Consider the following 24,182-nt stretch of genomic DNA (forward strand, 5'->3'; position numbering starts at 1 on the left):
TCCTGGAAACTCCTCTCTCCATCCTTTCTGAATGATAGCCGTGCCAGATAAGGAATTCTTGGCTACATATTCTTCTCATTTTGTACACTGAATTTGTCTTGCCATCCCTTTCTGATTTGCAAAGTTTTTGTGGACAGGTCTGACATTATTCTGATGTTTCTTCCTCTGTAGTAAGGTATCTCTTCCCTCTAACTGCTCTTAAAATGGTTTCCTTGGTTCTGAGATTTGCGAGTTTTATTATTACATGTCTGGGCGTTGGTCTGCTCCTCTTGATCTTGGGGGGGGGGTGTTCTCTCTGGACATGAATGCTTGTTTCATTCCCCATATTAGGGACATTCTTAGCTACAATTTGGTCAGATATATCTCTTGGTCCTCTCTCTCTCTCTCCATTTCCCCTCACCCCCTGCCAGGGATCTCAGTAATTCTGACATTGGAATGTTTCATGGCATCATTTATTTCTCTAATTCTGTTTTCATGGATTGTAAGCTATTTGTTCCAGGTCTTCTCCTGATCCGCCTCTTCTCAATTTGTCTTCTAGATCACTAATTCATTTTTCTGTCTCATTTACCCTAACTGTTAGAGTATCTAGATTAGATTGTATCTCATTGATAGCATTTTTAAGTTCTGCCAGATCCACTCTCATTTCTGCCCTTAGCAAATCTATTTTTTGCCATTAATAGTTTTCTCCAGCCTGATTATTGTCTTTATAACTACCCTGAAGCTACCCTGAAGTCTATTTCTGACATCTTGCTTAGATCATATAGATTAATAGATCATATATATTATTAGATCTCCAGGAGAGGCCATTGTCCCTCGGACTTTTCTTTTTTGGGAGTTTCTCCTCCTAGTCATTCTGTTGAGTATAGGGGATGTACAACCAAAACTATCAGCCATAGTCCAGGCAGGATGCACCCTCTCGACTGAAGATCCTCTGCCCCTGTAGAGATCCAGATGTGTTTAATCTTACATGTTAGGCTGATTTCATGGGTATTCAGAGTGGTTTGGTAGATTTCTAGCAAAGTCAGGGGTCTGGTTGAAAAGGAGTTCCTGTACTCCTCTGCCATCTTGGTGGAACACATCCTCCATTCTAAAGCACTTCTTCTTTCCTTGTCTTTTTCATGCCTGCTAAATTGTCTGATCTCCATCTTAAGTCTAACATCAATTTCTTGTAGCTACACAACTGCAGTGAGAGCTAGAGAAGCGGGATCATGACTGATTCACTCATAACCTCAGGTTCTTTAGGGTGTTTTATGTTAGGTACTTTGCCCAGAAAGAGTTAATCATGTTATCTATGATAGCTAGAATAAATTTGGTGAACTGAGAAGCAGTCATTGAGGTTTCTGTTTTCCACTTTTGCTTGTTTTTTAAATAATTTTGGAAAATGTTTCCCGTAGTGCAAGGCCTTGTTAAATAAATGGGTAACCGGGTAAGAAGGGATAGTTGATGAGTTGACAGTCATTAGGAAGGCATTGTATCATGGTGCTTAAAAGTGCAGGATATGAGTCAGACCACACGTGAGTCACAGTCTCTTTGTTTATAATTTGAGGATAATAATACATAGTACATACTTCATAAAGTGAAGACAATTAAATTAGAGAATACCTGTGAAGTACTTAGAACAGTGTCTGGTAAACATGACTGCTGTTGCTCTTGCTCTTACTCTATTGCTATTAGGTCATAAGGGAGGAGTACAATGAGAACATTTTGATGACTTGATAGAAACCTCTCTTAGGTTGTGCTGATGAGTGAGCCTGCCAGGCAGGTTGTCATGTAACTTATTCATGTAACTTCCCTCCCCTTCTCTTTCTTTCCTCTCTCTGTGCCTCATTTACTTTATTCTAATTGAGGAATAATTGACACATACCAAACAAATATATATATACACTTTTGTAAGTATTGATATTTATGTTAAAATATGAGTACCTCTGAAACCATCACCAAAATCAAGATGATGAACTCACTCATCACTTCCAAAAGTTTCCTCATGCCCTTTTGTAACCCCTCCTTCCTATTCTTCCCACTCTCCCTGTTGACCTTCCAACCCCCTCCCTATACACAGGCAGCTACTGGTTTGTTTTCTATCATTATAGGTTAGTTTGTATTTTCTAATATAAGTGGAATTATACAGTACATACTTTTTTTTTTTGGTCTGACTTTTTTTATTCAACATAATTATTTTGAGATTTGCCTGTGTTGTTTGTAGTAATAATCAATGCCTTTATTTTGCTGGGTAGTATACAGTTGTATGGATATTAATTTGGTTTTTTTCAAATCAAGTAATTAAGTGATATTTTATTTATTTGGACATTTGAAATTTATTTTCAATTCTACAATCATTTATTTAGTTCATAACATATATAAGGCCCTATGCAAACAGCATTGGAGCATATAAAGATGAAATGCAGTTCTTGGCCTTAAGAAGTGAACAGTTTAAGGTGTTTGGGTGACTCAGTTAGTTAAGTGACTGCCTTTGGCCCAGGTCATGTTCCTGGAGTCCCAGGATCAAGTCCTGGGTCGGGCATCCTACTCAGTGGGAAGTCTGCTTCTCTCTCTGACCCTCCCCCCTTCTCTCTCTCTTTCTCTCTCATTCTGTGTCTCAAATAAAATCTTAAAAAAAAAAAACCTGGACAATTTAGGGGCTCAGTAGGTTATATGTCTGCCTTTGGCTCAGGTCATGATCTTGGGGTCCTGGGATTGAGCCCCTCTTTGGGCTCCCTGCTCAGTGGGGCATCTGCTTCTCCCTCTCCTTCTGCCCCCCTCCCCCGCACATGCATGCACGCATGCTCTCTCTCAAATAAATAAGTAAAATTTCAGGAAAAAAAAGAAGTGGACAGTTTATTTTACTGAAGGTAATAAATATGAGGACAGTAATGATAAATCAAAGAGGAATTATAAGAGAAACAAAGTTCAGTGAAATTTCAGTTAGGGAAGTTTACTTTTGCACAAGGGAGGGTGCTTGGGTGGGAAGCTTTGGACTGGCACAGAAACAGAGTAGGGCAAGCACAAAGCATGTCTAGGGTGTTAAGAGTGCTGAGCTGCTTCGGTGTTCAGTTTAAGTAGTCTGCTTTAAGTGGGACTTAGTGCGAATAATGATGAAAAGGTAACTATAAGAAGATAAACCTGGAAAAGTAAAGTTTAACTGGTCAGGAAATACTCACTTGTCATGTCAAAGCAGTTCAGTTTATTTGGTAATTCTTGAGAAACTTAGGAGTAGTTTCAAACAGTGGCATGATGGCATTAGAGCCAGTGCATTAATCAGAGGAGAAAAATTATCATAATACTGTCTATAGCACATATTTATCTGAGACCTATTTATGTCTGTTCCTTTAAAAAGCATAGGAGTTAGGCTTTAAAGTGTGTATACAGACAACTTGCTAAAATTGAATTAAATTTAAATTAATGAATTTGTATTCTCTATTTTTTAAAAGATTTTATTTGTTTGACAGAAGGAGAGAGAGAGATCACAAGAAGGCAGAGAGGCAGGCAGAGAGAGAGGGAGAAGTAGGCTCCCTGCTGAACAGAGAGCCCGATGTGGGGCTCGATCTCAGGACCCTCCTGAGCCGAAGGCAGAGGCTTAACCCACTGAGCCACCCAGGCGGCCCAGTGTGTTCTCTATTTTTAAGTGTAATTTGGCACCTTCATCTAATTTGAGCTATAGCATAAATAGAGAAATTACATCGACGGCTCTTAGGTTCCTGTCGCCTTTTTCTTATGTAATGGCTGTTGGCGTCTGGTATGGATACAAAAGTGAAAATGAACCACATGGCTAAATGTGTTGCCCTTTCTTTTCCTCTTGGTCAGGATAGGTCTCACCTTTCTTGTTCTTTCTGGTCTTTTCTGAGTACCTACTTCTCTGGGAAATAGAAGGGCTTTTAAAAACATGGAAACTAGTTTGGGGTCATGGGTAAGGCAACAACAGTTAAGGTTCAGGGATGTGATTTAATCAAGAAGGGTTAAGTGTGTGATATGACTACTCCAGTTCTGTTCCACATTCTACTCCCTTTTCTTTCCTCTCTCCCCCTCCAATAGATACTGTGCTTTCTCTTTTCTGCATCAGGTACAGTAACAGAATCCTTTTGCTCATAGTTTCTTAGGTAGTACTTCTCTCCCATTGAAGAGCTCTGCATGGGGCCTGGCACCGAGATTATTCTTGGTCAGTGTGACTTTCACAGTTGACTCTTTGGTTGGGTTTCAGAACCAGAGAAGCTGCTTAAAGAGGAAATCAGAAAACCCCTCTATTCACCTTCCTCTTTGGTAAATACCATTTATCTCATCCCATGCTCCTGAATAGTCACTACCTGTTAAAGAACTAAGAATCAACCTAAACTAGCTCTCATACAGTAAGAGTAGGTATTTGATCATTGGAAATAACCTGCTTGGTTATATGAGGAGAGGATATGTCCAGTAACTGATTTTTCCATTGCAGGGGACTTGTATGGCGCTATTGGTTCTCCTGTACGATTAGCGAGGACTGTGGTGGTTGGCAAACGACAAGACATGGTCCAGAGGCTGCTTTATTTTCTCACTTATTTTATAAGATGCTCTGAACTTCAAGAAACTCATCTTTTAGAAAATGGAGAAGATGAAGCCATTGTTATGCCAGGCACAGTAATTACTACCACTTTGGAGAAAGGTGAAATAGAAGAGTCAGAGTATGTGCTTATCACAGTGCATAGAAACAAAAGCAGTTTGCTTGTTAAAGACCCAGAAGAGACAAGGACTCCTAACTGTAGCTGTAAATATTGCAGTCGTCCGTTCCTTGGGCAAAATATAGAGAATGTTTCACAACAAGAGAGCGAAGATATTCAAAACAGCTCGAAGGAGCTGCTAGGAATTTCAGATGAGTGTCGAATGATTTCTCCCGCTGACTGCCAAGAAGAAAATGCTGTTGATGTTAAACAGTTCAGAGATAAATTAAGAACTTGCCTTGACACTAAGTTAGAGACAGTTGTTTGCACAGGCTCTGCTCCAGTAGACAAATGCGCCTTGTCAAAATCAGGCATAGAGCCAGCAGAGGAAACATGGCATAATGAGGAATTGTTGGGTTCAGGTAATCACACAGGCAAAGTGTTGAGATCCACAGGAATGGTTGTGGAAAAAAAACCTCCAGATAAGCTTGTGACTGCTGCATTTTCTTGTGAAGCATCACAAACAAAGGTTACCTTCTTGATTGGAGATTCTATGTCCCCTGACTCCGATACTGAACTCAGGAGTCAGGCAGTGGTCGATCAGATTACCAAGCACCACACCAAACCACTGAAGGAAGAAGGAGGGGCTGTTGATCAGGAGCATCAAGAAACTAAACAGATAACTAAGGACCAATCCGGCGAGTCTGATATACCAAACATGGTTTCTGGAGAGACCTGCAAACATCCCTGTTGGAATCATTCAGATCCAGAAAGCATGAGCTTATTTGATGAATATTTTAATGATGATTCAATTGAAACCAGGACTATTGATGACATTATTGCAGTTAAAACAAATACAGACAGTAAAGAACACTGCTGTATGTTAGAATTTTCAAAAGGATTGTGTACAAAAAGTAGCAAACAGAAGAGTGAATTTTGTAAATGTGTAGAAACAGTTCACCAGGGTTCATGTAAAACCTGCTTTCCTCAGCAGGACCAAAGAGATACACTCTCCATTCTTGTCCCCCATGGGGATAAAGAGAGTTCAGAGAAAAAAATTGCTGCAGGAACTGAATGGGACATTCCACGAAATGAAAGTTCAGATAGTGCTCTTGGGGATAGTGAAAGTGAAGATACAGGTCATGATATGACTAGACAAGTAAGCAGTTACTATGGAGGAGAGCAAGAAGATTGGGCAGAAGAAGATGAGATACCTTTTCCTGGGTAAGTAGAAAGTTTTAACCTATAATAGACCCTATGTAAATATGTATCATTCTTCTATTTAGATGAAGGTTGGTGGTAAGTAGTATAAAACAAGACATCATTGTCCTGGAGAGATTTTCTTCTATTACCATGTGGTTTTAGGGAAAGATTAAAGGCTAAGCCCCATAGTTATCCCCGAAAGGTTATGTGAAGTCATTAAAGAAAAGCATATTTGTATGTGGGAGATACCTACTGTTGAGGAATTTTCAAGTAGCTTAGGAGTGAATTATGCCCCCAAATAAGGACCTGCGCTGAGCCTGGCAACTAGAGAGAGGTGATCACAGAGAAGGTGGAAAATGACTGTTAGAAATAAATTTGGCTAAGACTAAAAGGAAAGCAGGAAATGTATACTGTGGGTCAGGTTTAGAAGGAGAAGATTCATATTTTAGAAATGTTATATTCCATGCTTTGGGTTTGTGATATATTTAACTACTTTGTTTTGGATGATGGTTTTCATTCTCTGATTCTATTAAGAATGTATTACATACACAGGGGACACCATTCTGGATGTCTCTTTTGAATGATTTATACCCAGGTCATTAAAGAGTTGTTCATTCACCTTCTTATCTGGATAGGAAGGAGTATTTTGTGGTCTCATTGATCACTCAGGCCAATTTTTACTTAAGGATGATTTTACTCTGAGTATAGTTTGTAGAAAACGATGGTACTAGAAGTGTGGACTAGGAAGAGTCCAAAAAGTTTTTTATTGATAAAATGTTTATTAATAATTGCATATGCCTTGTTTTGGGACCGTTCTTCCAGGTCAAAGTTAATTGAAGTGAGTGCTGTTCAGCCCAACATTGCCAACTTTGGGAGGTCCTTATTGGGTGGCTACTGCTCATCTTATGTGCCTGACTTTGTTCTTCAAGGAATTGGGAATGATGAGAGGCTCCGTCAGTGTCTAATATCTGATTTGTCTCATGCTGTGCAGGTGAGTTACCTTCACTGCTCTTGAATTTACTTAGAATGAACTTTGTTAACCGATAGAACCAGTTTACCTTACATTTTTGGTTATACTTGACTATGTAACACAATCATTTTTCTCTTAATCTGTTACTTTTGCACCTGTGTGTTTGTACCGGTCACCATGAGAGCAAGTAGAGAGTTCCAGGAATCTACACAAATAGAAATATGAAATACAGAAAGTATTGGATATATTCATAAATGTTCATCATCAGATCAGTTACGATATCAAGAAAATTACAAATGCTTAAATGTGAATGCGATTATTTTTTCATTTTCAGATTGTTCATTGCTTATATATACAATTGATTTTTGTATATTGATCTTACATTCTTCTACCTTGCTGAACATTCTCTCCTTTTTTTTTTTTAAAGATTTATTTCTTTTAAAGAACGAGGACGTGTTTAGGGGAGGGACAGAGGGAGAGGAAGACAGTCTTAAGCAAGCTGTGCATTGAGTATGGAGCCTGTCATGGGGCTCAGTCTCATGACTCTGAGATCAGGACCTGAGCCAATACCAGGAGTTGGGTGTTTAACCCACTATACCATCCAGGTGCCCCAACCTTGCTGAACTCTTTTATTCTTGTAGTTTTCTGTTTGGATTCCTTAGGTTTTTCTACATACACATTCATGTCATTGATGAATAGACATTGTTGCATCTTCCTTTCAAGTCTGGATGCCTTTTGTCTTTCTTGCCTGATTGTATGGGCTAGATCCTTCAGTACAGTGTTGCATATAAGGACTAATAGTGGACATCCTTGTCTAATTCATGATGCAAGGAGAAAATATCGACTCTTTATTATTAAGTATATGTTAGCTCTGGAATTCTTATAGATGCCCTTTCTCAAATGGAGTAAGTTTCTTTCTAGTCCTAGTTTCTTTGTTCCCTCCACCTTTAAATCATGAATGGATATGGCATTTTGTCTAATACTTCTTCTGTGCTTATTTGATAATGATCATTCGGTTTTTCTTTCTTAATCTTTTAATGTGAGAGGTTACATTAGATGTGGTAGATTTTTTTTTTTTTAAAGATTTTATTTATTTACTTGACAGAGATCACAAGTAGGCAGAGAGGCAGACCGGGGTGTGGAGGGCAGGGTTCCTGCTGAGCAGAGAGCCCAATGCAGGGCTCAATCCCAGGACCTTGGGATCATGACCTAAGCCAGAGGCAGAGACTTTAACCCACTGAGCAGCTCAGGCATCCCGATGTGGTAGATTTTTTTAGACATTAACCAATTTATATATTCCTAGAGAAAAAAATCCACCTGGTCATGGTATGTAGTTCTTTTTATATGTTACTAGATATGATTTGCTAATATTTTAGTATGAATTTTAGAATTTGTATTCATGAGGGATATTAGTCTATAGTTTTCTTGTGATGCATTTGTCTAACTTTAATATCAGAATAATACATGCCTCATAGAATGAGATGGGGTGTGTTCCCTCCTCAATTTTCTGAAAGAGTTTCTGGAAGATTGGTACTGTTTTTTCTCCAAATGTTTAGTCCAGTTCACTTGTGAACTTATTTGAACCTGGGCTTTTTAAAATGAGAATATTTTAAATTGCTGCTTCAATTTCTTATTCTAGATCTATTCCAAGTTTTTATTTGTTCCTGAGTCAATTTTGGTAATTTTTGTCTTTCTAGGAATTAATTGCATTTAAGTGATCTCATTTATTTGTTGGAATAAAATGGTTCATAGCATACATTTATAATCTTTTAATTTTGGGGGAAAGATTTTATTTGAGAGAGAGAGAGCAAGTGAGAGAGGGAGGAACCTGCGAGAGCACGAGTAGCGGGGAGAGGCAGAGGGAGGAGGAGAAGCAGTCTCCCCTTGAGCAGGGAGCCCAATATGGGGCTCGATCCCAGGACTCGAGGATCATGACCTGAGCCGAAGGCAGGCACTTAACTGACTGAGCCACCCAGGCGCCTGCATTTATAATCTTTTTAATTTCTGTAAGTTCATTGGTTATGTCCCCTTTCATCCCTAATTATTGTAGTCTGTGCTTTACCTTTTTTCCTGAAACCTCCTATAAGTGGAATATTCCAAAGAATATTCTTTGCTTTGTTAGTAGTTATTTTTGTCCCATATGCATCAAAGATGAGTAGGCTGTGGCCCGTGGGACAAATAGGCTTGCTTTTTTAAATTAGGTTTTTTTGGAACATGACTACACCCATTTATTTATATACTTTGCAATTGTTTTCCTGCTTCAGGAGCAGAGCTAAGTCACTGACAGAGACTTTATAGCCTCTAGAGCCTAAATTTTCTCACTGTGGCTCTTAATTGAAGTTTGCCAGTTCCTATCTTAGCTGAACGTGTGTTAATTTTGTTAATCTTTTCAAGGAAAAGAACTTTAATTTTCACTGATTTTCTCCATTTTTTTTTTTGGCCTTTTTTTTCTTCCCTCCCATTAATTTCTATCCTCATCTTTATTATTTCTTCCCTTCTGCTTGCTGTGGATGTAGATTGTTTTTTTTGTTATTGTTGTTAAGGTGGAAGATTAAGTTATTAATTTGAAGTACTTTTTCTTTTCACATATAGGCATTTAATTCTAAATTGTCCTTTAAGCACTGCTTTAACTGAAGCTCATAATTTTAATCTTTTGTTTTCACTTTTATTCTCTTCAAAATATTTCCTTATTTTCCTTGCCGTTTCTTTGATGCATGGGTTATGTAAAAGTCTGTTTTTGATCTCCAGATATTTGTGGAATTCTTCGATTTCCTTTTCTTGATTTCTAAATTAGTTCCACTGTGGTCAGAGAACAGACTTTGTATGATTTTAGTCCTTTTAAATCTAGTGAGTCTTATTTTATGGCCCAACCTATGGTGTATCTTAGAGAATGTTCCACAGGTAGTTGAAGAAAACAGTTGCCTGTTGGGATGCCTAGGTGGCTCAGTCAGTTAAGTGTCTGCCTTCGGCTCAAGTCATGATCTCAGGGTCCTGGGATTGAACTTCACATTGGGCTCCCCGCCAAGCAGGGCGCCTGCTTCTCCCTCTCCCTGTGCGTATCACTCCACCTGCTTGTGCTCTCTATGTCAAATAAATAAATGAAAATCTTTAAAAAAAAAAAAAAGTCGCCTGTTGTTGGGCAAGGAATGTACTCTAGATGTCAGGTCAAGTTGGTTGATAGACTTTAGGTTTCCGCTTTCTTGCTGATTATTCCACAATCTTGCTGATTTTTCTGTGTAATTATTGCATCATTTATTGAGCATGAAGAATTGAAGTCTCCAGCTTTTGTTGAATTTTCTATTTTTCTTCAATTTCCATGTGTCATTTTAATAATTTTTTAAACAAAATCTTCTCCTTTCCCCTTATGAAAACATTAAAAAGGAATGGAGAAAGTCAACTAGGAAATCATGGGTGAGAAAATATGGCTCATTGAGGAAGCATTCCCTTAATTATTAGCCAGAAGTTTTTTTTTTTAAGATTTTTATTTATTAATTTATTTGAGAGCAAGCATGAGAGGGAGAAGGTCAGAGGGAGAAGCAGACTCCCTGCTGAGCAGGGAGCCCATTGCAGGACCCAATCCCAGGATCGTGACCTGAGCCAAAGGCAGTCGCTTAACCAACTGAGCATCCTGGGTGCCCACCAGAAAGGTTTAAACACCCTATATTTGTAGTAAATTATCTTAAGTTGTTAAGTTTGGTGTTTTATTGTATAGTTGGGAAATTCAGAAAAATCTAGATTAAAAACAGACTTTGGAAGGAAAGTTACCAAAACTCATGTTCTTTATATTTAAAAGTCATTTGCTCAACTCTTTAATACCAGTTAGATAAATACTTACTGATATACTGTGTTCTGAACATGGTGCTGATAGTCCAAAGGGATATATAGATGAAAAAGAAATAGCTTCTGATCGTAAGTTATTTACTTAGTAATGGAGGAAGTAAGGGACGTATGTATATGAGTAAGTGTAGTACAACATGTTAAAAAAAAATGCCCGAGGAAGATACTAGTAAGTAATTTAATACTTAACAGGAAAAAATTTGTATCAGTTAATGGTATTCTTCAGAGTGTAACAACCTTTTCTGTTGTTTTTTTTTTTTTTTTTTCCAATTCTGTCCTCCCATTGTCTGACAGAGTACTCAGTATTTGTTGAAATACTTGGTTGGGAAATCTGATGTGGGTCCTTGTAATGCTCTCTGTGTCCTCTTGTCTTTCTTTCTGTTTGATCTCAATCATTCATTTTATTCATTTTTCTCTCCATCTATACCCATTAGCACACACTGTGCTTTTTTTTTTCCTTAAGATTTTATTTATTTATTTGACAGAGATCACAAGTAGGCAGAGAGAAAGGGGGGAGCAGGCTCCCTGCTGAGCAGAGAGCCTGATGCGGGGCTCGATCCCAGGACCCTGAGACCTTGACCTGAGCTGAAGGCAGAGGCTTAACCCTCTGAGCCACCCAGGCACCCCCACACTGTGTTCTTCGATGTTGCTTCTGGAAGCCTGGAATTGGAAGGGGTGGCTGTTTCTACTGAAGACAGAACATTTCAGTTTAAAGGGTTTTTAACCTTTGGAATAGGAGGAATAGTAACAATAATAAAAAGTATTTGGTTTTTATTATAGCCTTAATGTGTGCCAAGTACATAAATGTAATACTTAATTTTATGGCACTTACTACTATCATTTCTATTTTTCAGATATACCACAGAGAGGTGTTTGAAGTTATATTAGATAGGGGATGGCAGAGCTAGAAACCGGTGCTGATCTGTCTGTTCTTCAGCAATGCTCTTAAGCTTTAGTATATACAGAACGCTGTCTCTAAAACAGATGAACAAAAGTAAATGTAAATACAGTAGCAAAATTGGCATTAACAAAGCTTGCAAGACTTTTATATTAGTAGTCCTCCTTCTATTGTGCTTGGAATCATTCCACTATGGTAAAAAGTAAGAGCTTTCTGTCTTCTGCCCTCTGTTTTTCTAACTGCATTTCTAGTCTTTCCCTCTTAAATTTTCATAAGATATTTACTGTCAAAGCAGATCACAGAAAATTTTGAAGAACTGAAAGCTAAAATACCAAACTTAATACTAACAGGTTGGGTTTTTTATCATGCTTTTTTCTATATTCATGTATAAAGTTTATATTTAATGTTCTTAATTATTTGTGTGCTCATAATTTATCACCATCACATCTAACATGAGAACTATTTCTTATGTGCCTACATGGAAAACCCCACAGGAGCCTTTCAGTAGATAATTCATGAGGATAGTACTTTAAAAAAAAATACAATCTTATTCTTTTGAACCATATTAGTATTTTTTTCTTTTCTCCTCAGTTTCTACTGAGGAGAAAGTTTGCTACTTTCTAAGAAAGTAGCATTTTTCTTATTACCAAATTAAATATATATTTACTGTATAAAAGATTGAAATGTGTAGAAAGCTAAACACAAGTTTTCCCAACTCTACCATTCACTGTTAGCCATCCTTTTTAAAAATTACTTAATAAATTATTTTTACTATTATGTTCAATCACCCAGTGTATAGTAAATTATTTAGTTTTTGATGGCAGCCATTCTTAATATAAAAACCTCTTCTAGACATTATGTAGTATGTGGCATCTGATGAAACCCAGACTTGGCCACTTCCTTTCGGCGTATCTTTTTTTTTTTTTAAGATTTTATTTATTTATATGACAGAGAGAAATCACAAGCAGGCAGAGAGGCAGGCAGAGAGAGAGAGAGGAGGAAGCAGGCTCCCCGCTGAGCAGAGAGCCCGATGCGGGACTCGATCCCAGGACCCTGAGATCATGACCTGAGCCGAAGGCAGCGGCTTAACCCACTGAGCCACCCAGGCGCCCCCTTTCGGCGTATCTTAAGACAAGATATTTAATTTTATAGAACCTCAGTTTCCTTGACTGTAATGAAAGTGATAATGTTTATAAACCAGAGTTATGTTGTGTGGTGTTTTGTATATATTAGATATTCTCTCTCTTACATCTTCTTGTCATCGTTATTCTATTTGTGTGTGTGTATGTATTTATATACATATATAACTAGGGCTATATACACACACACACACACACTTTTTACAGATACACATTTTTTATATATATATATATACTATATATGTATATAGGGTTTTGATAATTTTTTTCCACAAACTTTGTTTTTATATAGGTTTGCATAATTTTCCTGCTGTATAGTAAAACACTATAATTTACATTTTTTATGTATAAATAGGTATTTTTATATAGGTTATACATGTATATAAAATGATATGTATATATAGATACCTACTTATATATGGCATTATATTTAATGTTTCGAATTCTGCTTTTATTACTTAACAGTTGATGTAAGAGAATTTACCCATATTATTAATATACTTTGTAAACATTGTTTCTAATGTTTATTGTAATTCTGTCGTTTTGTCATGTGCTCAACTTTTTTTTTACCCTAGTTTTATTTTGATATATAATTGACATATAACGTATTAGTTTAAGGAGTATAACCTGATTTAATATATGTTTATTAAATTACCACAGTAAGTTGAGTTAACAGCCATCACCTCCTATAGTTATACATCTTTTTCTTGTAGTGAAAACTTTTTTTTTTAAAGATTATTTGAGGGGCGCCTGATTGGCTCAGTGGGTTAAAGCCTCTGCCTTCTGCTCAGGTCATGACCTCAGGGTCCTGGGATCGAGCCCCGCATCGGGCTCTCTGCTCAGCGAGGAGCCTGCTTCCTCTTCTCTCTCTGCCTATTTGTGATCTCCGTCTGTCAAATAAATAAATAAAATCTTAAAAATAAAACCCTTAGGGGTGCCTGGGTGGCTCAGTGGGTTAAGCCGCTGCCTTCGGCTCAGGTCATGATCCCAGAGTCCTGGGATCGAGTCCCGCATCGGGCTCTCTGCTCAGCAGGGAGCCTGCTTCCCTCTCTCTCTCTCTGCCTGACTCTCTGTCTACTTGTAATCTCTGTCTGTCAAATAAACAAATAAAATCTTTTAAAAAAATAAATAAATAAAAATTTTAAAAAAACCCTTAAAAAAAAAAAAGATTATTTGAGAGAGATTGTGTGCGCACATGAGCCAGGGGAGGGGCAAAGGGAGAGGGAGAGAGAATCTCCAGCAGACTACCCACTGACTGAAGAGCCCAACATGGGGTGGATCTCAAGACCCCGAGATCATGATCTGAGCTGAAATCAAGAGTCAGATGTTTGACTGAGCCACCCAGGCATCCCTCTTGTGATGAGAACTTTTAAGATCTATTCCCAATATAATATATAATGAATATATAATACAGTGTTGTTAAGTATGGTCTCCATGCTATACATTGCATGTCCAGAACTTACTTGTCTTATAAGTGGAAGTTTATACCTTTTCACTAACTTCACCCATTTCTTCCATCCTCCCCACTTGGCTCCCATATCACCCACTTCTCTGTTGCTGTGAGTCTTTTTTGTTTTGTTTTGTTTTGTTTTTTTAGATTCTAGGTGTGTGAGGTTATACAGTATTTGTCTTTTCTCTGACTTAGTTCATGTAGTGGAATGGACCTCATGGTCCATTTGTATTGTTGCAAAAGGTAGGATTTCCATCTTTCTCAATGCTGAACACTATTCCTCTGTGTGTGTGTGTGTGTGTGTGTGTGTGTGTGTATCGTATCTTCTTTATCCATTCATTTATTGATGGAAAGTTAGGTGCGTTTGTATTGGCTAATGTGAATAATGGTGCAGTGAACATGGGAGTGTAGGTACTTCTTTGATAGCCTGTTTTCATGTCTTTGAATATATGTCTATCTAGAAGTGGTATTGCTGAAGGATATGGTAGTTCTGTTTTTAATTTTTTGAGGAACCTCCATACTGTTTTCCACAGTGGCTGCACCAATTTACATTCCCACCAACAGTGCACAATACTTGTTATCTTCGTCTTGATAATCACCATTCTGACAGATAGGAGGTCATATCTTATTGTGTCTTAGATTTGCATTTCCCTGAAGATGAGTGATATTGAGCATCTTTTTATGTACCTGCTGGCCATTTGTATGTCTCCTTTGGAAAAATGCCTATTCAGTTTATCTGCCCATTTTTAAAAATCAGATTGTTAGGGGTTCCCCACCCCCCTTTGCTGTTGAGTTGTGTGATATTAACCTCTTATCTGATACATGGTTTGCAGATATTTTCTCCCATTCTGTAGGCTGCTTTTTCGTTTTGATGATGGTTTCCTTTGCTGTGCAGCAGCATTTTAGTTTAGTTTGCTTTCATTGTCTTGGCTTTTGGTGTCAAATCCAAAAACTCATTGCCAAGACTGATACCAGAGAGCTTACTCCCTATGTTCTACTAGGATTTTTATGCTTTTTGGTCTTATGTTCAAATCTTTAATTTGGTTTGAGTTGAATTTTGTGTAATGGTGTACAAATAGGGATCCAGTTTCATTCTTTTGCTTTTGGCTCTCTAGTTTTCTCAGCACCATCTACTGAAGGAGGCTATCCTTTCTCCTTTGTAGTATATTCTTGGTTCCTTTGTCATATGTTAATACAGCATTATGCATGAGTTTATTTCTGGGTTTTCTGTTCTCTTTTGCTCAACCTTTTCTTCTTCTTACTGTTATTATTAACATTGATACTACTTCTGTGTTTTAAGAATTTAGGTTAATTTCTTTAGGCTAGATTCCCAGAAATGTGGTTATTGGCTGGGTTTTAAGGTTAGGATTATTTTCATGTTCTTGATGTATGTTGGTTAGTTTGTTCTCCAAAAGGCAATGCCAATTTGAACTATAATTTGCAGTGTCTTTAAGGCCTGTTCCCTCTGCCACATTGGGGGTCTTATTTTTTTCTTTTTTTAAGACTTTATTTATTTATTTGACAGACAGAGATCACAAGTAGGCAGAGAAGCAGGCAGAGAGAGAGGAGGAAGCAGGTTCCCTGCTGAGCAGAGAACCTGATGCGGGGCTCGATCCCAGGACCCTGGGATCATGACTTGAGCCGAAGGCAGAGGCTTTCACCCACTGAGCCACCCAGCCGCCCCATTGGGTGTCTTATTTTTATTTTGAAAGGCAAGTAAAGAAACTTGATAGTTCTGAAGAGCGTACACTGAAGTTGTACATTTTTAATTCAAACGTGCAGTTTACAAGGCCATGTTTGAATACTAGCAAGCAACTAAAAAATCGGGTTTTGTTATGGGGTGGAGATTTGGGAGTACATGTCCTTGAGAGGAGGTTAGAGAGTTTATGTATTGACATTCTGGAAATACCTGGGGGAGAAATAAGGCTGATAAGTTTGTGGATGAATTTGTATTGCAGGGGCACCTGGGTGGCTCAGTGGGTTAAGCCGCTGCCTTCGGCTCAGGTCATGATCTCAGGGTCCTGGGATTGAGTCCCACATCGGGCTCTCTGCTCAGCGGGGAGCCCGCTTCCCTCTCTCTCTGCCTGCCTCTCTGTCTACTTGTGATCTCTCTCTCTGTCAAATAAATAAATAAATCTTTAAAAAAAAAAAGAATATTAAAAAGAATTTGTATTGCAGAAGTCATGTAACTCAGAAAAGAAGGTTTAAGCCAAATAAAAATATATTTACTGTTTCTCTCTCATGTAAATTTTATGACTGGGAAGTATCTGAAGCTGGATACAAGCTCAGTAAAGATTGTGGAGGAAGCCACTAAAGGTCTTACTTGAGAAGATGCTCCCATTTGTTATAGGCTTTCTTTTCCAGAATTTGATGATGAAGAGAAAGACTGGGGTTGTATAAATTGAAATTTTATCACATTAGGACCTTGCATGTGACAGTCCATTGAATGAAAATAAGCAGTCAGAATGAATGACTGGCACTGACCTCCCCGCCGCCTTTAACAACAACTTATAAAACAATTTTGGCTTGAATTATTTCTGATCATAAGCTTGGTGTTTAGGCCCTTCTCACTTGGGAGACTACAGATTTGGGACCATTTCCTTTTCTTTACCAAAAAGTAGTTTTTGTAGGTTTTGGTTACATAAACCATTTAACAAACAAACAAAAAATAGAGGCAAAAACCGAGAAACAGACTCTTAACTGTGGAGAACAAACTGGTGGTTCCTGGAAGAGAAGTGGGTGGAGGTAAAGTAAGTAATACCAATTAAGGAAGGCAAATCTTGTGATTAGTACCAGGTGTTGCTTGGAAGTGATGAATCACTATATTGTAAACTCAACTAATGTTATACTGTATGTTGAAGGACTAGAATGTAAATAAAAACTTGTGGTGGGGGAGGGAAAAAATTCTTAGCCACATGCCTTTTGATTGAATGGCTATAAAGTTAATTTCTAAAATAGTTTGTAACCTTTAAACAAGGTATATTTTGTAGCTGTTTTTCATTATCTGTTTAGGCATTTCCTTGTGAGAATAATGGATGTACCCCCTTCATAAATATCTTCTCCTAAAGATGCCCCCTGCTTTTGAAGTCTGCCTTTAACAATTTGTTATTCCATGTTGGTTTTTTGATCATGCCTCCTGCCTTATTTTTCTTTTATAACCATAGAAATACTTACATTAAAATATAACTTTTATTTTGTTTCTTAAAAATGTAAGTTATACCTTACATCTTTAGATGTATGTACATTTCCAAAATTATATTTCAGTAATTAAGTTGGCACATTGAACAATGTTCTATTCTTGGTAAGAGGTGAATAAGAATTATTTGAGTACTACTTTATAAAAACAAATACAAAGTTTAGAGTTTCATGGAAAGTTTTCACAGTGTTTCTTACCAGGCTTTTTCTTTTCCATTTCCTTCTTCACTGCTTCTCAGTATCATGTTTCACTAATTTAGTCACATGCATCTACTTATGTCTCTAAGTCTTCTCATGATATTCTGTCTTACATAATTATCCATATTCCTGTCTGATTTTTCACCAGCAGTCCAATCCATACTTAAATGTTATGTCCCTGTGTCACTCTTACTGTAAAACTCCCACTCACACAAGAGCCCATTATTGCCCTCCTCTGCTACCCCAGCTTTTATATCTGTTTTGTCTATTACACATGTCTTTTTATATCCAGATGTATTTATTTTTATCTCCCACACTGGACTGTGAGGTCCTTTGTCTTTGTTTAGGTAGCATCAAGCCAAAAGCCTTATTCGTTTATTGGGCAAAGGGATATCCTTTGGGCATGCCAAACCTGGTGTTACCAAGAAGCAAACCTACATTCTTTGCTATAAAGTTGTAGTAACAGTACAGGTTTAAAAGGATAAAGGCCATTGGGTTCAAGTATTTCAAATTACAGTTTTTAATCTCAGTTTTATTATGCAGTTCTATGTGGCCAGTGGTGAATAAATCCTTAGCTCTCCAAATTTAGAAAGATGTTGAAACACTGAGCACTGTAGGATCTTTCTTCCTGCCTTCCTCCCTTCCTTTCTTCCTTCATGAATTCCTTCCACCATCATTTCTTTTTGATAGTGGCGCTTTGTACTTAATTGTCAATTTTGGTCGTTGTGTATAAACCATAAGAAGCCAAGGGCACAGCCACATGTTGTGGGCCTTTTATTTGTGTATGTTAGTTAAAATATTTTTCATTGTGCCTTAAACTTTCTAATTATAAAAGTATCATTTGGGTAAATGCTTCTGATAGAAATTCAAACAGAATAAAGATACACAAAAGCAAAATGACATCCGTCTTTGTACTCATCATATTTCATACTTCTTCACAGAGATCTTCATGATAAGAGTCTGATTTGAGTATTTTCATTCTGCTCTCTATACATTTGCGTTTAGATACAGATACTGATTTTTAAAAATGTAACTGGGATGGATATAATATGTGTATGTGGGTGCATGCATGCACATGTGTCTAGGTATTTAATGACTTTTTCTTTCTGACTTAACCATATGTCTTGGAGAATCATGTTAGTACCTGGTGATTTGTTTCCTTTTTAATTGCTGTTAGCCATATTGGGGATGTACATTGTGGTAAAAGAGAAAAATCCAGGGAACATAAGCAGCAAGGTGTTTCATATAATCTAATCAAGCAATAGTCCTTGAGGTGCTCAATCAAATTAATGTCTGACAAGTTGGGATAGTTAAGCACAGAACCTTACCTTTGACTTGCTCATGTGAATTCTTTTTGTATCTTTTTAAAAAATATTAATGTTTAAATGTTAAAATGTTTAAATAAAAACTTAAAAAAAGAATACAAAGTTCTGGCAATTAATTTCTACAGTGATGATTTCTTTCTTTTTTTTTTTTTTTAAGATTTATTTATTTGGGGGGGACGAGGGGGTAGAGGGAGACAGAGAATCTCATGCAAACTCCCCGCTGAGTAGGGAGCCTGACCCTGAGATCATGACCTGTGTCAGATCCTTACCCATCGCCACCCAGATGTCCCCAGTGATGATTTCTGTAAGGTTTCTCAGGATATTTGTTAATTGAGTTAATTCAGTATTCCATTTTCTGCTGTCAAGGATTTTTTGGCAGTAACTGTCAGAATTTAATATTCTTTTATTCTGTTTTTAATATCTCTTTCTTGCCTTATTTTCTTTAACATTTATTTGAAAACATCATTTGCTTATTGTAAGATGAATTCTTTTTTCCAGCATCCAGTGTTGGATGAACCAATAGCAGAAGCTGTCTGTATTATAGCAGATATGGATAAATGGACTGTGCAAGTGGCCAGTAGCCAGAGACGAATGACAGATAATAAATTGGGAAAGGAAGTATTAGTTTCCAGTCTTGTGTCCAACCTGCTTCATTCCACTCTTCAGCTTTATAAACATAACTTATCTCCAAATTTTGTAAGTATGTATACGGCTTGAATTATTTAGCACTCCAATAGGTGACTGAACTTTATTTAGAATGTGCCTACATTGAATACTGCTATTAGCTTCATCATTGTTTCCTGGAAAAAAAAGATGTTATGGACTCAAGGTTTGTGTTGAAGCCCTAACACCCACTCTGATGGTATTTGGAGATGGGCCTTTGGGAGGTAATTAGGGTTAGATTAGGTGATGAGGGTGGAGCCCTCATGATGGCATTGGCGGATCTTCTAAGAAGAGGAAGAGAGATTGTGAGGACAGAGCTAGAGGCCGTAGTCTGCATACCCAGGTGAGAGCTCTTGCCAGAACTGGAATATACTAGCACCCTGACTTTCACGCTTCCAGCCTCCAAAACTGTGAGAAAGTAATTCTCTATTGTTTAAATCACTGAATTTGTGCCATTTTATAATGGTGGCCCAAGGGGATGTGTACATATCTATATATTGTGTGGTTTTGGCAGCTAGAATTTGGTGCCTGACTAGTTTCATGTAAGGTATGGATATGTGGTATCTCTAAGCATTGTACAGAATGCCAGTGCTTTCTGGAGCCTCTTTTTCCTGTCAGGACGTTGAAGGAACCCTCTTCATAATACTGAATACCCTCTTATTGAAGACAGCATTTCCAGCTTTCAAAGTTCTTCTTTTTTTCTTGTTAGGATCAATAAAATACAGCTTACTTAAAAACTTCTATAGTCAACATAATAAAGCCCACATATGACAAAACCATAGCTAAGCTTATTCTCACTGGTGAAATATTAAAAATTTTACCCCTCTGATCATGGACAAGACATGGATGCCCACTTCTACCACTTCTCTCCATCAGAGTATTAGAAAACCCAAGCCAGAGCAGTTAAGCAAGAAAAAGAAATGAAAGGAATCCAAACTAGAAAGGAAGAAGTAAATTATCTCTGCAGATGACATAATCTTAAATGTAGAAGACTTAAAAATTCCACAGGAAAAAACTGATAGAGCCTGAGGGTTACTGGATGGTGGGGGAGCTAGGGATGGGGTGGTTGGGTTATGGACATTGAGGAGGGTATGTGCTGTGGTGAGTGCTGTGAAGTGTGTAAGCCTGATGATTCACAGATCTGTACCCCTGGGGCAAATAATACATTATATGTTAACAAAAACAATTAAAACAAAATTTAAAAAACCTGATAGAGCTAAAAATGAATTCAACAAAATTGCGAGATACAAAATCAGCTTGCAAAGGTAGTTCCATTTACATAACGCTAGCAATGAACAGACTAAAATGAAGAAAGCACTTAAAATAGCATTAAAAGAATAAATTACTTAGCAATAAATTTTACCATGCACAAAAGACTTATATACTGAAAACTAGATAACATTGCTGAAAGAAATTAAAGAAGCATAAATAAAGGAAAGACATTTCGTGTTCATAGATTGGAAGACCTAGTATTATCAAGATCACAGTACTACCCCAAGTAATCTACTGATTCAAAGCAGTCCTTATAAAAATCCCAATGACATCCTTTTTTTGAAGAAATAGACTCAACCTAAAATTTGCATGGTCTGTCAAGGGACCTGAAGAGCCAAAACAATCTTAAAAAAGGAAGAAAGATGGAGGACTCACACCTCCCAATTTCAAAACTTAATACAAAGTGAAAATAATCAAAACAGTGTGATACTGGCATAAGGACAGACATATAGGCCAGTAGAATATAGTAACCCCCAAATAAGCCCTTACTTAAATGGTTAGTTGGTTTTGGACAAGGGAGCCAAGACCATTCAAAGAGGAAAGGAGCCTCTGAAAGAAATCATGCTGAGAAAACTGGATTTCCACATGGAAAGGAATGACGTTAAACCCTTTATGCCATGTACAGAAACAAACTCAAATTTGAAACTGACTTAAATTGATTGCTTCAACTATCTGTAAAACTGTTCAAAGAAAACATTATGGGATCATCTTTATGGCATTTGATTTGGCAGGGATTTCTTGAATTTTACACCAAAAGCATAGGCAACAAAAGTAAAATACAGAACAACAAAAGTAAATACAGTAAAATATATGGGACTTTGTCAAATCAAAATTTTTGTCCACCAAAGGACATAATCAACAAGTGAAAAGACAACCTGCAGAACAGGATAAAATATTTGTAAATCATGTATGTTCAAAGAAATTGGTATCCAGAATAACAAAGAAAAACTCAATTTAAAAATAGGCAAATAGACGTTTCTCCAAAGATGATGCACCCATGGTCAATGAACATATGAAAAGATCTTCAGGAGAGTACATATTGAAACCACAGTGAGATACTCCTTCACACCCGTAAGTGTGGCTATGATCAAAAACACAAAAACAACAAGTATTAGCCAAAATGTGGAGAAATTGAAACCTTTGTGCATCGCTGGTGGGAATGCAAAATGGTGCGGCCTCTGGGGAAAACACTTTGGCAGTTCCTCAAGAAGTTTAACATTGTATTGCCCTGTGATCCAGCAATTCTACTTCTGGGTTTATACTCAAAACAGTTGAAAGCAGGGACTCAAAAAGATTGTACCATCATGTTTATGGCAGCATTATTTGCAATAGCCAAAAGTTGGAAACCTCTCATGTCCATTAACAAATGATTGGATAAACAAAATGTGGTATAATACATAGAATGGAATATTTAGCCAAGATAATGAATGAAATTCTGATATATTCTGATACAATATGGATGAACCTGGAACACATTACACTAAGAAGAATAAGTGAAAAGGACAGATATTATAGGATTCTGCTTAAATAAGTTTTCTGGAATAGGCAAATTCATTCAGACAGAAAGTAGATAGAGATTACCAAGGGCTTGGGGGAGGAGAGAAATGAGGAGTTTTTATGTAATGGGTACAGAGTTAATGTTTGAGATAATGAAAAAAAGTTCTGGAAATGGATAGGGATGATGGTTGCACAGCATTGTGACTATACTTAATGCCACTGAATTGTATACTTAAAAATGGGTAATATAGGGGGTGCCTGGGTGGCTCAATCAGACATATGACTCTTTTTTTTTTTTTTAAGATTTATTTATTTATTTATTTGACAGAGAGAAATCACAAGTAGATGGAGAGACAGGCAGAGAGAGAGAGAGAGGGAAGCAGAGAGCCCGATGTGGGACTCGATCCCAGGACCCTGAGATCATGACCTGAGCCAAAGGCAGCGGCTTAACCCACTGAGCCACCCAGGCGCCCCAGACATATGACTCTTGATCTCAGCTCAGGTCTTGATCTCAGGGTTGTGAGTTACAGCCCTGTGCTGGGGCTCCATGCTGTGCATGGAGCCTACTTAAAAAAGAAAAAAAAAGTTGGGGGGTAATATGGTAAATTCACAGTTATATGTAAATTATATATACAGTTTATATATATTTGTGTATGTGTATAATTTCTATTTTTTTTTTCCAAGAAGAAAGTGGGTTTTTATTAGCTCTTTGGTGTTTTTTCTTTAAGTAAGCTCTACGCCTATTGTGAGTCTCAGACTCACAGCCCTAAGATCAGGCAGAGGCTTTAACCCACTGAGCCATCCAGGCACCCCCAATAGCAGTTTTAATAGTTGGTTTTCATTGGAAAGGAATACTCTGAAGGAATTTAGGTTTTTGTTTTTTGTTTTTTTTTTTTTTAAGATTTTATTTATTTATTTGACAGAGAGAAATCACAAGTAGATGGAGAGGCAGGCAGAGAGAGAGAGGGAAGCAGGCTCTCCGCCAAGCAGAGAGCCCCATGCGGGACTCGATCCCAGGACCCTGAGATCATGACCTGAGCCGAAGGCAGCGGCTTAACCCACTGAGCCACCCAGGCGCCCCAGGAATTTAGGTTTTAATACCTGAAACTCATGTATTTTTCTCAAATGTATAGTATCAATGTAGAATCACCTATTTTATTAAATGGAGCAAGTTAGTTGATAATAAATGAAGTGTGTATGTTTTAGTTTTTAATGTTCTAACTTAGAAACGTCTCTCTTCTAGTAAGGACTACTGAGCATTTTCTGTGAGCTATTGCCAATGTTTTTCTTTAACTCTCTGCTAGAGAATGCAGCCTTTCCTGTGTAAATAAATTTGATAAGCATCAATTTAGGAGTGTTACATTTACCAAATTTGGAATAAAAACATTTTTTAAAGTTCTGGAAATGTGTAGTGGTGATAATTTCATGTCTTTTTGGATGTACTTAATGCTTCTAAATTGTATACTTAAAAATGGTTAAAATGGTAAATTTTCATTATGTATAATTTACATTTAAACAAAACAAAAACTCCGTATGATCTAATTCTGATATTAACTAGAAAAAATTACAGTCTTTTAGCTAAAATTTAAAGCAAATGTGCTTTAAAACTGTGCTCCAAATTTTAGTTTATGTGGAATAACTAAACTGAATTGTCATAACCATGATGCCTTGGAAATCCGTTACTTCGAAGTAGAAACTATTTTCTTACCTGGTTCTTGTTTCCCCCTTAACTGCAGTGTGTAATGCATCTTGAAGACCGATTACAGGAGTTATACTTCAAGAGCAGAATGCTGTCTGAGTACCTGAGGGGACAGATGCGTGTTCACGTCAAGGAACTAGGAGTGGTTCTAGGGTATGTTTGAGGCTTTCTCATTGCACTTTCTTTAGGCAAAGAATATTCCCAGAAT

General features: G+C 37.3%; 1 protein-coding gene across 3 annotated transcripts in view; it reads left to right on the forward strand.

Annotated features, from left to right (window-relative positions):
* Positions 1-24,182, forward strand: part of FNIP1 (folliculin interacting protein 1) — a 155,333-nt gene that overhangs the window by 125,819 nt on the left and 5,332 nt on the right. For 2 of the 3 annotated variants that reach the window (XM_045075544.1, XM_045075545.1), the window contains 4 exons: positions 4,427-5,852; positions 6,654-6,822; positions 19,342-19,539; positions 24,012-24,127. In XM_045075544.1, coding sequence (XP_044931479.1) covers positions 4,427-5,852; positions 6,654-6,822; positions 19,342-19,539; positions 24,012-24,127 — 1,909 coding nt within the window. The remainder of the gene's footprint in view (positions 1-4,426; positions 5,853-6,653; positions 6,823-19,341; positions 19,540-24,011; positions 24,128-24,182) is intronic. The other variant, XM_045075546.1, reaches the window with a different exon arrangement.

This window comes from Mustela putorius, unplaced genomic scaffold (assembly GCF_011764305.1).
Source record: "Mustela putorius furo isolate JIRA1106 unplaced genomic scaffold, ASM1176430v1.1 tig00000145_pilon_pilon_pilon, whole genome shotgun sequence".
Taxonomy (NCBI): Eukaryota; Metazoa; Chordata; class Mammalia; order Carnivora; family Mustelidae; genus Mustela; species Mustela putorius.